Here is a 17,360-nt window from a genome sequence, read left to right as displayed (position 1 = left end):
CAGATGCTAACAATCTTTAGCTTTGTTTTGCTAAGCATGTGGGATCAACATATAAGTTAGCATGAGTGGAAATATGGTGGTTTAACACATCAAGTCAGAGATTGGTGAGAAATTATTATTTTCTGTTTAGAACCGCTTTTTTTCCATTTAGTTTTGACCAGGTCTGCGTTCTCTCTTATCTAGTCAACTCAAGCTGAAGTGACCACTTTGGAAACTCTCAGGCCCAGATTAAGTCACTTCAATCGACTGGTGCAGTTCACTTAAGATGCTAAAGACAATTTTGGACCGTCCCAATTTGCTCCAAAGTGAACCAGTGGAAACATGGCTTTACTTTAGTAATAGAGCTAGGGATGAAATGTGAAAAAAACACTTTGATTACGATGGAAATCCACCATGTTTGTTGCTGGTGCCAAATGTGCAGCTATACATACAAGTTTAAAAAAGCCATGGAACAACCAGATATTCCGCTGCTTATCAATCTACAGCTTTAATGTTCATTCAAAACTATTCCTGGTTTAGTCCTTCGCATCTTAAAATATCCCTTGGTTTAACATCTGGCCTGCTGAAAATTGCATGATGTGTGATGTCAGTCCTGAGCTCAAGAAAAGGAGAAATGGGAGCGGTGAAACTTGCACAAGAAAAGTTACATAGTGCACCTTTACATAAGAGGACAACACAGCTTTAGTGCCTATAGTACCTACATACAGTACCATAGTAAGTATGTGTCCTGTACCCCGACTCATGGACCTGTGGACATGGTGTGGACAGTCCCAGCAATGACCCTGGTGCACAGTCTTCCTGTCAATAAAATCACTTTTTCAATGTTATGTCTTTTTTCTATTGTGTCCAGAATCTGCAAACATTACACAGAATTAACTTTCCATGGAGTGTAACGCATATTATGACAAAATGAAGTAGACCATGACAGACTTTTAATGATTCATTCAAATCACATGTATCTGCTAATGATTTGAAGTCTTAAAAACAAATAAGCAACAATTACAAAATTCCAGTTCTTTCCTTACAAACCAACACAAAATACAAACTATTTGAGGGTACACAAGTATCTGAGCATCACTAAAGATTTTTTTTTTGGTAAAGTGTGTAATATCTGTTGATCACATGAAAAACACACATGAAAAAAATAGTAGTATATCCAATAGAAGGGAAAAAAGTGTAAAATTATGTTTAAACTGATAAAACATCACTTTCAATCATACTTATTAATACTTTTTGAACAATTTTCTAAATGTACTACTTATAGACCCAACTTGAGTGATATAATAAACAATACAGATTTTTCTCGTGGAACAAAATCTTTTATTCCGCTTCAACAAAAGCAAACAAAAACAGATGCCCTTTCTGAGACCCAGACACAACAGCACACAAATATGAAACATGTGGGAATGAACATTTTGGATTGGAAATATTAACGCTGCTACAAGTCTCCAGTTTATACAAAAATAATGCACACATATTAAAGACGTAAAAAAAAAAAAAAACAGCCCTGAGAAAACAGCTGTATTTGGTACGAGAAGACAAAGTCCAGGGGGAAAGGTCCATTACAATGTGGTGGTGGATGGCACGGCGGTTGCTGGTGGTTTGGTGTATTGGCCTCAAGCTGCCTTTTAAATACAAACTTCTGGCACAGTGCTTCCCCTGCAGGCGAGGTGGAAAACAGCAAATGGTATTAATAGGTTGTGTTTGAGCTTATATTTAAGTGCGTATGACAGGTTTTCATGTTTTTGATCAGTGGGATAGAATCAGTGGTCATATGGATCAGTAGGGCGTGTTTGAGAAGACCTGTGGAGGTGGTGAAAAGTCCAAAAATGCAGTAGTGCAAGGTTCTAAAGCATGACGTGGGAAGCGATTCCACTCAGGCAGAACAGAATCCAATCCAACAGTTCAAAACCTGTACATGAACTGAAAGAATTACATTTTTCTGTCATGTATTTTTACTAGTCAACTAAAATGGTGAACACGATACACTAGGATATAAATCAATATGGTTTCTAGGTAAATGTGAAATAACCTCTATGTCACATCTGCAGCACATTTTAATTATATTTATTATTTCTTAGTATTACTGAAATGGGTAGTCATTAAGGGAGATATAGTTTGAGTTTTTCAGGTAATTAGTATTGACCTTTAACATAAGTAGATCACCATTATACAATTTGTTCATTGTAAACCGCAATATGGATCTAAAACATACTTAGTAATAGAAATAGGTTAATTTACTTTCTGTTCAACATTGTAGAACTGATAAGTGACATTTCACTGTAAAAAGAAGTAGACTGTCATTTAAGTTGTTTAAATTAACTACATTTTAGAACTCTACAAGAACGATCGCTTACATGTCTGACATGGTCAGATAATGGCTAATGATGAATTCTGGGATGTGGGCGGCGATAAGGGGTAGGTGAAAACAGGAATTTTCAGAGGACTCGAGCCAGGACAATACAGGATAACTTAAACATTCAGTAATTCATCCAAATACAACTAACAAAATAAAAAAGGTGACTGTGCTTAATTGTTGATTTTGCACAAGTCCCCTTTAAGATCAAAATTATAATAAAAAATGATTGTGAATACAGTGTCTATTAAAAGAAAGTAAAAAATATATATATATTCAACAACAGAAGAAGAGCAATTATGAGTGACGTAAAATAGTTATGATTAGAAGGATTTGGTGGAAAACTGGTATAATCACCTTTTATAGACATTACTGATGTTTCTGCATCAGGCACATTAAGAAACTGAATAAACATTTTTAAATAAATGGGTTATTTGTTGGTGTCTAATGATTAGACACTAACAAATAACCCATTTATTTTGTATTAGACTCTAACCTGTCATAGGCACTTTAACTATATGGGGGATTGAAGAACCTTGTGGTTTAAAGTAAGTCTTTTAAACGAACAACAAACCTGCCACTGCTTTTCAATACTAGAGTGAACAAAACGACTTCCTTCATTTGTGTCAACAGAAGAGGTTTGTTCCAGTTTTTGTTTCATTACATGGATACAAAACATAAAGCTGCACACACTGACAGTTCAACATAGAATTCTGACCCGTCTCAGCTCAATTTCAAACTACAGTGTTGTTAAGGCCAAAGGTCAAAAGCGCCACTTGAAGAGATGTATAAAAAGTGGCAGATTTGTCAAATACCAGCACGAATAGCGCTTGCCAATGTAAACTTAAGTCTTAACACTGAAGATGCAAACGAATTCTTTCATTCAGGCAAAGTGTGGCTTATGGCGCAAAGTCATGTCAAGTTTATTAAAGTGAGAGAAGCAAAAACATCATAAGGCATCTGTCTGAACACGAATTGTAGAATTTATAACTATTAGAGCGCTCAAATCAAATTGTACATTTGAAAAGTAACAAAATATTTTCATCCAGTTAGATATGAAAAAGGAGAAATGTGTCTAGCCCAGGGACACAATGGCAGTGAGTAATGTAGGTAGCAGGGATCAGACTAGCAACGGAGCCACTACAACCCAAGTACCAGGATGAAAAAGTGTCATTCTTTGGCTTTGGGTTCAGTGTCTTGCTCACTGGGTCTGGCAGCCGGGGTTAATGGGCGAGCAGGTGTGCACCATTTTAAATGTTACTCACAATTTAAACATTTTTGATAGATTTAGATTTGAGATTTTTTCATGCCATTTAAAAAATAGAATATTGTCTTCTCTCACTTTAATCGAAGGAATCACTGTGAACACAAACATTTGGAGGCCCAAAATGGCAGACAAAAAGTGCTTAGATCAGAATCAACATCAATGCTTCTACAGGTTCTTCAAAATGTAAACTTTGAAAAAAATAAAATCATAATCTTACATTTTATAAAACCAAAAGTGGATCCAGGACCAAAGTGCTTCCAGCGAAACGAAAATGCTAAAAATGTCAGAATTACATTCAAGCAATGAAAAATGAAAGCTTTTATGATCCAAATGTATCCAATATGTTTTTGTCCATCAGATTTTTAAATGATGTACCATTTATATCCTTTTCAAAAGTAAATAACTTAAAAAGTTATAACTTAAAAACACATTAAGAATTCCGGAAAATAAATACAAAAGTAATCATACAAAATTGATATAAAATTAAATATATTTGATTGTTATTTAATCCAAAAAGGTTGATATGGTATAAATAAGTAAAACTGAGTGAAGTCGGGGGTCCCTGCAAAGAGGGAACTTAAGGTGAAAGGTGCTAGTTGTCACGTCGCCATGGTTACCACTACAGAGTGGAGGGGGCAGAATCTGAAAAAGGAGACAAAAAATAATGAAATGAGACATTTCAGGCAAATTTGACAAGTAAAATAGAAGGATTCAAGTCTCTGTGAACATGATGTACTTCTCTTTATAGAATGTAAGGCACGATACTGGCACTGGCACCACGAGCCGCTGAAGTGACCGCTGTCCCAGAGCTTTACATGTTTTGATCCACACTTCAGTGAGTGAGGAGCGATGCGCATCTCAGGAAAGTGCATTCCCCACAATGCATTTCACTGTTTTCAATCGCGCAGCACATCCGTCTTTGCAACTTAGCAGCAAGAGCCAACGGGAGAGGAATGTCTTAGCAGTTAAACTTATTCCGTATATTTTAAATATGTTTGCGGACTGTCCAGCAACAACAGTAAAAACGTTAGGCCCGTTTTTATTTGTTGTGGCCAATTCAACCAATGATCAGATCTAAACTGGGCTGTGGCTTTGATTCATTCAACTTCTGTTTAACATCACTGACAACTCTTTACGCTGCGGTTTTTCTTTACTGCATTCACAACTCAACGCCCTGGTGCATTTTCAGAAAGTGTGTAGTGAGTATTAGGACAGGGCCTCATTTTCAAAATGCTGTTTAATTTTACTGTGTGGTCTTACTATTCAGTAATGTTTTAAAGTTTAAAATGAGGAGTTTCTATTTTAAGTGTTATTTTATAATATTGGGTGTTTTCTAACTGCCCTACTCAGCCCTACTTGGCCTGGTTAGTTTCCATTACTCTTTAGAATCTGGGACCGTATCCATGGAAACGGCCCACAACAAATCAATATCCACAGAAAGTGTTGTCCCTAGAGTTTAAAATGTTTCTATGGCGACAACAGTCCTCCACATGCAGGAAAAGGAACCTCACGGAGCCTGAGCACTCAGTTTCTCCTTCTCAGTTTGTGGGCAATTCTTTCGATGATTCATTGGTTTTAATCCACGTTGATTTGAAACACGAAAGGTAAGAGAATGAGATTTTGATTTGACGATGTTTTAGAGTCAGACAACAATTATTCGATTACCAAAATAGTTGATCATCGTTTCACCCCAATGTACTTCCCTTTTAAACCAGGAAGAGCACAGGATTCATACTCCTCCTAACTTTTCTTTACTTCATTTTTCTCATTATAAAAGTGTACATATGTGGAAAAATGGTACATGAAACGTTTCACATTAGATTTGTTACATATGAAATGAAAACTTTACATAGAAATGTGTGGTCTGTATGAAACTCTGAACTTTTAGCATCAGCGCTTTTAGAGACGCAGAAATCTGTGCTCAGAGACATGAAGATTGTGTTTAGTCCCTCTGTACAGAATTCCACGTAAAGTTATAAAGTTATAAATACAAGCCCATGCCTGTATTGCTCATCTTCATTTAAGCCCTTTCCCACGACCCCTCCAGCACAGTACGTACCCAGGAGAGCCCTCTGCAGTGTCACCTGGGCTCCACACGGCTGCTCGGAGGGGCATTGATGGACTTGTTCTGGACAATACATGTTACAAGGTTAAATCCAGTGTTGGAGAATCAGACTGGTCAGGGTATAACGTGTAGCTCACCTTGTGCCTTCTACACTTCATGGAGAAGTTGTCCTCCTCGAGAACACAGTCTGTAAGGACACACAGACAGATGGTTGTGGAGGTGCTTCTAACATGCCTTGTATGACTCGCCTTCTCTGTGCATCAGGCTTTTCCCAATTCAATTTCAGTCAATGTAAACTTAAGTCTTAACACTGAAGATGCAAACAAAGGACTGTCTCCAATTCTTTCATTCAGGCAAATGATGGCTTATGGAGCAAAGTCATGTCTGATGGAGGGCAGGGGCCTCGCACAGAGAAAGAATTTAACTTTGTGCCAGTTTTTGTTTCATGTGAGTAGTCCCAGTAATTACAACCATAAACCAGGTCACCAAATCTATGTTCTGAAGACAAAAGGTGAAGAATTGTGAGCCACCGCCACCCCTTGATATGAGTGACGTGTGCATCATCTCACCTGAGTGCAGGGCACACCTGTAGTGGTACTTGATGGGACAGCCTTTAAACAGACAGCCCAGAGAGGCCCCTCGGTCCCCACAGGACAGGCATTTCTGCAACACACAGAGCAGAGGAGTCTAACTACTCACAGTAACAATGCATGTGCATCACAGCAGGCTGGAAACGCTTCCATACACCTCCAAATTTCCCACATTTTGTCACGACTACTAAATAATTGTACTTACATTTGTGAAAGAGCAACACAAAGTGGCACATAATTGTGAAGTGGAAGGGAAATTATACATGATTTCCCAATGTAAAAAAATATGTTTAAAAAACAGCAGCTTGCGAAAGTATTCAGCCTGCCCGAGTGGAAAAGCTTTCATTCCAATTACAGCTTTAAGTCTTTGGGGTTTGTCTCTAGCAGCTTTACACACCTGACATTTTCACCCATTCTTCTTTGATAGTTTTTGTGAACAGCAGTTTTCAGATCTTACCACAGATTCTCAACTGGATTTAGGTCTGGACTTCAACTGGGCCATTCTAACACATGAATGTTTTGGTTTAGTTAGTTAACTTATTGAGACAGGGTTTAGGGTCCTCGTTCTGCTGAAGGTGAAGCGCTGCCCCAGTCTCAAGTCTTTTGCCGACGCCAACAGGTTTTCTTCAAAGGTTGCCATGTATTTGGCTCCATCCATCTTCCCATCAGCTCTGAGCAGCTTCCTTGTCCCTGACGAGGAAAAGCAGCTTCCCACAGCATGATGGTTCCCACAGCATGATGCTTCCCACAGCATGATGCTTCCCACAGCATGATGGTTCCCACAGCATGATGGTTCCCACAGCATGATGGTTCCCACAGCATGATGCTTCCCACAGCATGATGCTTCCCACAGCATGATGCTTCCCACAGCATGATGGTTCCCACAGCATGATGGTTCCCACAGCATGATGCTTCCCACAGCATGATGCTTCCCACAGCATGATGCTTCCCACAGCATGATGGTTCCCACAGCATGATGCTTCCCACAGCATGATGGTTCCCACAGCATGATGCTTCCCACAGCATGATGGTTCCCACAGCATGATGGTTCCCACAGCATGATGCTTCCCACAGCATGATGCTTCCCACAGCATGATGCTTCCCACAGCATGATGCTTCCCACAGCATGATGCTTCCCACAGCATGATGCTTCCCACAGCATGATGCTTCCCACAGCATGATGCTTCCCACAGCATGATGCTTCCCACAGCATGATGCTTCCCACAGCATGATGGTTCCCACAGCATGATGGTTCCCACAGCATGATGCTTCCCACAGCATGATGCTTCCCACAGCATGATGGTTCCCACAGCATGATGGTTCCCACAGCATGATGGTTCCCACAGCATGATGCTTCCCACAGCATGATGCTTCCCACAGCATGATGCTTCCCACAGCATGATGGTTCCCACAGCATGATGCTTCCCACAGCATGATGGTTCCCACAGCATGATGGTTCCCACAGCATGATGGTTCCCACAGCATGATGGTTCCCACAGCATGATGGTTCCCACAGCATGATGGTTCCCACAGCATGATGCTTCCCACAGCATGATGGTTCCCACAGCATGATGCTTCCCACAGCATGATGGTTCCCACAGCATGATGGTTCCCACAGCATGATGGTTCCCACAGCATGATGGTTCCCACAGCATGATGGTTCCCACAGCATGATGGTTCCCACAGCATGATGGTTCCCACAGCATGATGGTTCCCACAGCATGATGCTTCCCACAGCATGATGCTTCCCACAGCATGATGGTTCCCACAGCATGATGCTTCCCACAGCATGATGGTTCCCACAGCATGATGGTTCCCACAGCATGATGGTTCCCACAGCATGATGCTTCCCACAGCATGATGGTTCCCACAGCATGATGGTTCCCACAGCATGATGCTGCACGGCCACAGTGACGATGGTGTGTTCAGTCACACATAGCGCTTTGCTTTTAGGCCAAAAAGTAAACTTTTGGTCTCATCAGACCAGAGCACCTTGTGTCCCCCAAATGGTCGTTTTTTCATAAATTCTTGTCACTCTTCCATAAAAGCCAGTGCACTGTACTAAAGGTTGTCCTGTCCTGTCCCTGTCCACCTGAGCTGTGGATCTCTGCTCCTCCAGAGTTACTATGGACTTCTTGGCTGAATCTCTGAACCTAACCTTGTTTTAAACTGCTCCACAACTTCATCCCGCACCATCCCGTTTGGTGCGTTCTTAGGACTTCATGACGCAGTTTGCTAAACAACATTCTCTTAACTTCTGTGGCCTTCACAGAACAGAGATTAGATTACACACAGGTGGATTCTGTTTAATCGTACCAAAATTAAATCTTTCAGCAATCTTCAGGCAACTTCTGACAGGAAGTGGTTTCACACAATGTATACTTTTGCAAGCTGGATTTGTCCATTTTATTTTTTCATGCTTGTTCCACTCCAAAATATTGTTCTGCTTTGTGTTGCTCTTTCACAATAAAACGGCAATACAACTTTGTGATGTGAAAAAATGTAGAAAGTTCCAGGTGTACGAACAAAAAAGCATCTGTAACCCATGTAATGCTTTCATTAAGTAAGTTGAGAGAGAGACACACACACACACACACACACACACACACACACACACACCTTGATACTTTGTTAATTAACATTCTTTAACTGAATCCTGTTCCCAGCGGACGGACAGCTCAAAGCGAGCAACCTGCCCTGCCTCAGGAGCAGGCACAGCTGCCCTTCACTACTGAGAACAATGTAAGAATTTTCAATGGATGGGAGACCACCAAGTGCCACATGGGAGCGGTAGTGCATACAGTCTTTGAGTCCTTGGGCAAGACACTTCACCCACTTTGCCTCCAGTGTCCATAAACTGTATGTCGGTGTATGAATGACTGTTTGTGAGAGTGAATGCGGGACCACGGATGGAAATTAGCCGATGGCAGAAATTCCGCGTGTTGACAAGTCAACAAATAATTAAACTTAAACATTTGGAAACACCTTTATAACCGGAGGGTATGAAAAAAAGTGAAAAAAAATCTAAGAAAAATATCATTGAAAATATGGTGGCGGGTGTGTCACCTGCTTGTCACCATGGAGATAGATGTTTTTTAGGGGCTGCAACGATTAATCAACTGTGATTATTGTAACCACAAGAGATATAGTCGTAATAGGTTTTATCAGACAGGTAGTTTTAGCACTAATTTGGGATGAGAAAAAGGAAGACGGTGCTAGCCTCACTGTAGCATTAGCCCATAGCTACCCTTTTCATTCTTGGAAATTCATACAAATTAGTGACATTTGACTGCTTTATTCTTCCCCAATATTTGTGTCTTTATTTGGTCCAATAGAACTGTTAAATTCTGTATTTGCTATTATAGTTGTTGAAAGGGGGAATAGCAAAGCTCTTTTACATTAAAATAAATGGTTTGCTTTCCCCAAGTGGGTGTTTGCCTACAGTATATACACTCCTAGACTGGCTCTGAAGTGCTCCATGAGAGAAAATGTAGGAGTGATAGAGAACAGTCATTTGACCTGTAAACTGGAATCGTTTTTAAGGACGCGTTCTCTGTCCAAGAGCCTTTCTGCCTTTACAATCCACCGACTTTGACTAAAGAGCCACATGGATCTCAGACCAGAGCGTCAGCTCCAACACACCATTACTACACCACTACACCACTACAAATGTTCTAAACTAAGATCTGTATTACAGATGAAATCCATATGAAATACAAATTTAAACAAGCTTTACTTAATATCACATTAAAAATTGCTTTATTATTAAAATATAATCATGTGGTTGCCTTTTGAATTGAAACATTTTAGAATTTTTTTTTACACACAATGAAGATTTTTTAAATGGGATTAATATTATTTGTTTGTACTTTACTATAACAAAATGTATATGCATGAAATTAACTATTAATTATTGGCTGATGAGGGCACTTGGAGATATGGGCCACTTTTCCACCTGGACTTGTTATAAATCACAAATTTAGCTTCACTAGAATTGAATCATTTCATCCAATGATAGATTAATCCCCTAATATTTCTCACAGCTCATTACCTCTGCAGTAGTTTGGTTGTGTGTCAGATGCTGAATGCAGCTCCAGAGTGACACTCCTGTTTGTGTGCTCTCTGACCACTTATGGCTCTGAGGCTTTTTTTATACTCAAAGTGTCAGTGTGAAGAGAGAAGATTCTGGACAGCTTGCTGCTACTGCTGGACATGGACTATTTGAGCCACTCCCCTCAGGCAGGAGGCCACTCCCCTCAGGCAGGAGGCCACTCCCCTCAGGCAGGAGGCCACTCCCCTCAGGCAGGAGGCCACTCCCCTCAGGCAGGACGCTACGGACCATCCGGACCAGAACCTCCTGCCACAAGAACAGTTTCTTTCCCTCTGCCATTGGACTCATGAACACTTCTTAAACACAGTCACTTTAACCATAATTTAATCACTCACTGCACTGTTCACTTTCTGCACTACATCTGTACATTTCTGGACATATTAAGCCTATTTTTTCTCTTTTTCTGATAGCTTACTGATATTTTTATCCCATAGTAGATATACATTGTTTCTCTTTTGACTTACTCATTGTTCATCGTTTTATGTTGCACCGAATCACCAAGACAAGTTCCTATGTTTGTGAATTCTGTTCATTGATAATGACAATACACCTTTTCTGATTCTGTTGTCAACAACAACATGCTGGAAGACCATATACTCACAACAGACACATCGTTTGAAGAGTTGGGATCTAAGGTCACCTGTCTGATCGGTGAGTGCTTAAATGCCCATTTTTATGCTACGTGAAGTGCTAGCACAACATTGTAAACATTGCCACTGACATAAATGAGTGATGAAAAGAGGTGTTAGTAGTCGGAATTTAGGCACATGCATTATCCAGACTCACCACAGGCTTGTGAATTCACTTCAATAGTCGAAGTCTATCAAAAAGAATGTTGTGCAAACATACTGAGGAAGAATAACAGTAAATGTTGTAAATAAACCTGATTTAAAACAAATATAGCCTGACACTTCTATAAATCTGCTGCCTATTAAACAATTTTACATTACTACATATATTGGCCTCGTAACGGTCCCCCAAAATCCATTTCGGTCGGGTCCTAATATATATTATATCAGGACCCTTAAGTCACCATATTTCAGCCTATATTTAGTTTTAAAAAGTACATAAAAAGTCTTGTCAACTAATCGAAAAGACTGACTTACGACAACTAAAATAATCATTAATTGCAGCGCTATTGGGTATAGTGCCATAATGTGGAACAATTCAGGCAAAACAACATCTCCATAGAGAATAGCAGGTTTCGGAGCATCCTCCAGAAACACACACCAAACTTAACATCCTTTCTAAAGACTTCCTTAAACTGCTGTGTTTGTGTGTGGCTTTACCGTACTCTGTGCGGCTCTCACGGCCTCCTCCAGTCCATAGACCCTGCCCCGGACCAGGAACACTCCGGCAGACCACACCCCGCAGTCCTCGTGGAACCAGTACTCGCAGGGACCCAGGGGCACCACAGGAGGGCTGTACCAGTCCTCCACGTCAGTCCGGGCACGCTTTGCTGCCAGACTCCGTCCCGCCCACTTTCTACCCCCATTATAAGACGAGGAATCCGAATCGCTGGACTCCTCTTCCCCCTTCAGTCCTTTTCCCTTCGACCCTTTCGACGGAGGTTGGTGTCCTTCTGAATAGTAGGGTCCATGGAGATCTCCTAGGTCCATAGCGTTGGCCGACCGACCGCACAGGCAGCAGATGAGCGCCCTCTGCTGGTTGCCTTGCATGGACGCTCGCCCCAGCCGCAGACAGGATGTAGTGGGCATGACACCGGACACGTATGCGGCAGACGCTCCCTGCTGTTGGTTGCTTTTTCCTGGCGTTTTGAACTCTTCGGGATAGTTGACCACAGTGCACAGCGACGGCACATGCTCCTTTCGTTGCAACCTGATAAACGGTGAAAAACTATCTGTTTTGAAGTTTCGTTTCTCCTCTTTGTAGTTTAAGTATTTCAGCCTTATTTCTGGCTCCTTGGGGGAAAACATACTACAGGTATTACCAATCTTATTTTTTTGCCGTTTCTTCCTGAGGGTGGATTTTGATTTTACTATTGGGAGAGCTTTGTTTGCAGACACCTCATTATTAGTTTTGCTAGACCTTTTCAATTGCGATTCTGGCAAATCTAAAATTGAGGAAACACTGCAAACAGTAATGCCTTTAGTGCGATCCATCAGAGACAAAGATTCTTGAGAGTTTTCTGATGGGGGAGTTTGATCCAAAGAAGATTTCAGTTTTAATTTCACTGCACTGCCATGTAGTGCTTTGCTATTATTATTTGCGGTGCTTTGGCGGTGCAAACCTGAGGTAGTTTTTTTGCAACTTGGCGCACTTGCTTTTTTGTGACCCTTTTTAGGAGAGACTTCCATTTTGTCTTTTTTATCATCCCATTTCTTGCTTCCCGAAAGCCTATTGCTCTTACGCGGTTTTACCTTATTCTCATCATTCATTTGGGGACTTTTCTTACCAGCTCGTATACATCCAGACACATTATACCGACTTGAATTAATGTTCATAACAATAGATTCTAGCCGCATTCCTCTGCCAGAGCGGGCAGGCAGTTTTCTTTTGCTCGTCGTCTTTTGTAGTGCTTTAGTGTTACCATTAAGGACTTTGGTGTTCTTGAGATTTTGCTCCAAAACATCGTCGGTCAAGCCGATAAGTTGTTCCGAAACGGACTTCTTTATATTACTCGAGCAGTCGTTTATGTCATTCGAAAGGAAGCTGGTTGCGCTGTCCTCAGAACCGGGCTGGATGGCTTCTTGGGTACTCGAAAGATCTTCTGTTATCTCGATTAACGAATTGTGTGCGCTTGGCAAACTGGAAGCTTCTGGTACTATGAAGAAATGGTTAATTTCGTCCAATGAGGTAGTAAAAGGGGACACCAGGTCCTCCAGAGGGCTTATGATGTCTCCAAGCTGTGTAGTCACGGTCTTATGAGGTGTAGATGATATACAATCGACCTCTTGACCTCCGTTCATAACATTCTCTTTGTCTTTTAGAAAGGAGTCAGAACAGTTTCCAGTTTCTTGGCACTCTTGTGAGGAGTCATGACACTCTCCCAAAGGTGCAGGGGATGAAGTTTTGGGTAATTTTTCTAGAGCTTCAAGGCCCTCCTTCCACAACAGTTGCAAAGACCCATGCAAAGATTCTGGACCTTCTTTCCTACTATTAAACGATAATATAGGATTTTCCTGTAAAGAATCAGAACATTGTACAGATTGAAGGAATTCTGTTGTGACTGTGGGACGATTTTGTATGAAACTTTGGTCTCCGAAATGTTCCGTCTTTTTGCTTGAATCTGAAACCTCGGATTCTTGTAAGGCTGCAGGGCACTGGGGTGAGGACGTGGAAACAACTTGGAAGGATTCATTTAACCAAATGTTCTCCCCATTATGTAAATGTTCACAGTTATTAGCCTTGTGTTGCTCTGAAGTGTCCAACTGTGACTCATGAGTCTGTTTCAAATTTGTCTCCATGTCAAGGTCCAGCTGCACCTGAGCGAGTGACTGGAGAAGATCTGTGTGCGCAGCAAGATCATTAGGTTCATCCGTGTTCTCTAGATAAGGCTGATCTAATGCTATGCTCGTCTCGCCTAGCTCACACGAAGACTGGAGAGAGTATTTGCTGAATGTGGGGATGCCATACACAGAGCAGTTTCCAGACAGGGAGTCCTGAGCGGAGAAGACATGAGACCGGCTCACATAGGACAGGGTGACTGTGGTGTGGGAGAAGGCGTTGTTGGGCAGGGTCTGGGCTCCTGATGGGGCAATGCAAGGGGAAGTGTCTGGGAATGGGATTGGACTGCTGCTCTGGTCAACATTCTGGTACCAACTAGGGTTGCTCCTGACCGTGGCACATTGTTCTCCTGTCCTGGTCAGGTCCACCACAACCGGCAGGTCCTGTGGAGTCTGGAGGTTGTCTGCTGTCCCAGGGGGCTGCTCCATAACAACTGCAGAGGACAAGCAAAACAAGGGTTTGATGGGTTTCCAGGGAAGCAGCAGTCATCATAGACAAGATAGACAGAAGGTTATATGTAAAAAGGGATTTGACTTTTTGTTCAATAACTAATCTTTTGCAGTCCTGTCCCCATATTTGCTATATAAAATCATAGTTAATATTTTTTATTTGTGGGGATATTTTTTGTTTATTTTGTATTAGGATCAGACCTGAGCTGAAGAGGATTGAATAAGTGAATAATACGTACTAAAGCGTTTCATTCTGCCATTTATTTATTGGAGCTAAAGGTTTTTAGCAATGTTATACATTTAGAAAGAGTTTACTGGGATTTGGACTCTTGTGTGGCAATCACAGTGCTTCTCAAACCTGTTCTGGAGCAGCCCCCATAAGCGATAACAGGCTGAGAAATAGACTTTCAAAGTTAGGGGCAAATATGGCCAAATTACTAGTTAGATCTTGATTTTTTTTGAGGAATTTAGATACAGGGGCACTAAGGGCCCCCTCTTAATTCAAACCCCGGGCCCGCCAGAGATTTGACTGCTTACGGGCCCCCGTCTATTTCGCGGCCTGGATAACATGTTTCATCCATGCCCCCCAGCCTTTTCCCTCTCCGCATCCTCCTCCCTTCCCTTCTCCGCGTCCTCCTCCCTTCCCTTCTCCCTCTCCCCTCTATGCGTACTCTTATCTCACTTTTCTCCTCTCCTCTTACCCGTCCTTGTCCTCCTCTCACCTAACGTCCTTGTCCTCCTCTCACCTAACGTCCTTGTCCTCCTCTCACCTACTCTCAGCTGCAGACAGTCGTGTGCGTTTACATGCCAAGGAAAAAAAAGTTTTTTATCAAATTCGGTTTTGAGGTCTTGGACAAGCTCTGTCCTTGTCCAAGTATACATGCAGACGAGGCAGATGAGAAAGTCAAATTACTGACAAGAACGTGTCGTCCTAACACTAGGTGGCGATATGCGTCGTTTCGGCAGACTAATACAACCTCCCATTCCTCATATAAACAACTATCATGCGCATTTTCGAACAGCAGCAGCAGTCGTACAGCTTTGTTCATCTCGTATGTAATGTTTGCGTTAGTTATTGTGCAGAGAAAGTGCAGTGTGAGTGAATGCAGTTGTGTTATTCCTTGTAAGCGACCGGCTTCCATGTATGGTTTTGTTCCGGGGTCATACGTCAACGTCCGGGGTCATGCGCACAAGCCTTGTGTTACTTTCTTCCCCTGCCCAGTAGACTCCTAACCGTGGTACAGAGGCTGAGCAGGCATAATACTCGTTGCAACACGATTTTATTTGGGATTCAGGAAACAGAATGCAGGACGAACGGAGCAGCGCCGAGAACACACACAGAAAAACAGCATCACACTTCCGGTTACCCACAATGCCCCCTTCTCTCTTTCTTAAAAGGCTGGCTGCCAGACTGGTAACACTTGTCTAGTCTCAGTCCGATTACGGAATCGCATAATCTGGGTGTCTCAATCGGAGATTTTGAACGCCGATTTCAAATCGGAGTGAGAGTGTTACCTGTCTGCAGTGGGACAGTGGAAAACTGGTGCTTTATGTCATCTGTGATAAATGAAGCATTTCATGGAGAAGACACTGCTGTTACTTCTGTGGATCACTTCTACATCCGCTGCTCCTTCGCATCACAGACTGACTAAAGGCTGCTTCTTCTTTGGTGTTTTGTATCCAAGTGTGACATTATCACCATCCACTGTAGTTGTATTATTCTTTAGACGTTATTCTTTAGACTACTTTATTCTTTAGACTTTATTGTGACTGAAGGCTAGAAGTTCCACACACCTCTTTGACATAACCATGTGACTGTTATTGTGACAGGCCTAGGTAAAGCTAATATAGCACATCATATGATTTTAAAGTCTGAGGAATAAAGTCTGGCGGTAATGCAACAATTGGATGCCAACCACCATAAAACAACAACAACAACATTATAATAGATGCAACAATTTTTTTTTAAACCAATACAATATCATAATTATGTTTGATTTGTGTATTTTCAGTCACTCAGAATAATTTCTAATTTTCTATATTTATGCTTGGTACATTATAAACTGTATTTTGTTGATATTTAATTATGAATGAAATATAGGCATAGCTAAACTCAGGTGTGTGTGTGTGTGTGTGTGTGTACACACACGCACGCACCTGAACTTTATTAAAATATAAGCTTAAAACAGACATTTTCTTTGCGGGGAGCCGCCAGATTCAGTGACAAGAGTGGTTGACATCAGGGCTAACAGTTAGCTTAGCTAGGCCTCAGCTAGCTCCGGTGACGGCCGTCTCATGTCAAACCCCGTATACATTCACTCAACATTAGGACCTTTTAATATTGAGGCCAAATTAGGCATTCCCGATCCAGTACTCACCATCAAGTCAGACAGATGGCGGAAAATCTTGAATTCGGTTTGTATAAATACACCAATAAGTCCGCTTTACAATATATAAATAGATTTCATTTCAAATCATCGGTTAGCGCTGCAAACTACCCCGAGCAACTTTGTAAAACCACCAACGGCTGGAACGGGCTCTAGATGACTAGAATTATATGTAGTGTTTGTTTTAAACATGTCCCGGATTGAAAAATGCAAAGAATCAGATCTACAGTTTCACTTTTATCACGGACAAGTTTGGGTCAGCAGACTAGAGTCACAATTGCGCTGAATTAAACTTTTTGCTAATGAAGTGTAGCAGTGACACGTTCTGTGTCCCAGTGAGCGGCGGCAGGGCCAGGCCCGGTGTAAGCGTGAGACAAAGGCAGAGGTAAACTTACCCGGACGCGCACACGGAGCCGTTGTGGATCCGTTTTTAACCAGTCAAGACTTCATCTCTCACAACAACACTGCTCCTTATCCTCTAAATCCACAGAAAAGTCCAAACCGAGACCGCTGCGATTAATTAAAAGCAGAACACTTTACAGGAACACGTTCATCAACTGCGGCGGCATCAAGAGCAGATTTTAAGTCGAACACTTCTGGTTTAGCCTTCAAAGTAAAAGCGTTACGTCGCCATCTACGGCGTACTTCCTGTTAAGTGTCAAACGAA

At 41.7% G+C, this 17,360-nt stretch overlaps 1 protein-coding gene across 1 annotated transcript; it reads right to left on the bottom strand.

Annotated features, from left to right (window-relative positions):
• Window positions 1–2,649: 2,649 nt before the first annotated feature.
• On the bottom strand, window positions 2,650–17,265 carry LOC140369200 (uncharacterized). Its single transcript, XM_072456471.1, has 6 exons — window positions 17,089–17,265; window positions 11,679–14,290; window positions 6,258–6,351; window positions 5,826–5,875; window positions 5,683–5,751; window positions 2,650–4,265 (listed from the first exon to the last, which is right to left on the bottom strand). The coding sequence occupies exons 2-5, from the start codon at window positions 14,283–14,285 to the stop codon at window positions 5,704–5,706; spliced, it is 2,799 nt and encodes a 932-aa protein (XP_072312572.1). The 5' UTR covers window positions 14,286–14,290; window positions 17,089–17,265; the 3' UTR covers window positions 2,650–4,265; window positions 5,683–5,703.
• Window positions 17,266–17,360: the final 95 nt, after the last annotated feature.

Source organism: Eucyclogobius newberryi, unplaced genomic scaffold (assembly GCF_026437365.1).
Source record: "Eucyclogobius newberryi isolate DKJ021-1_F unplaced genomic scaffold, fEucNew1.0.hap1 SCAF_20, whole genome shotgun sequence".
Classification (NCBI taxonomy): domain Eukaryota; kingdom Metazoa; phylum Chordata; class Actinopteri; order Gobiiformes; family Gobiidae; genus Eucyclogobius; species Eucyclogobius newberryi.
This window is presented reverse-complemented; position numbering and strand designations above follow the sequence as displayed.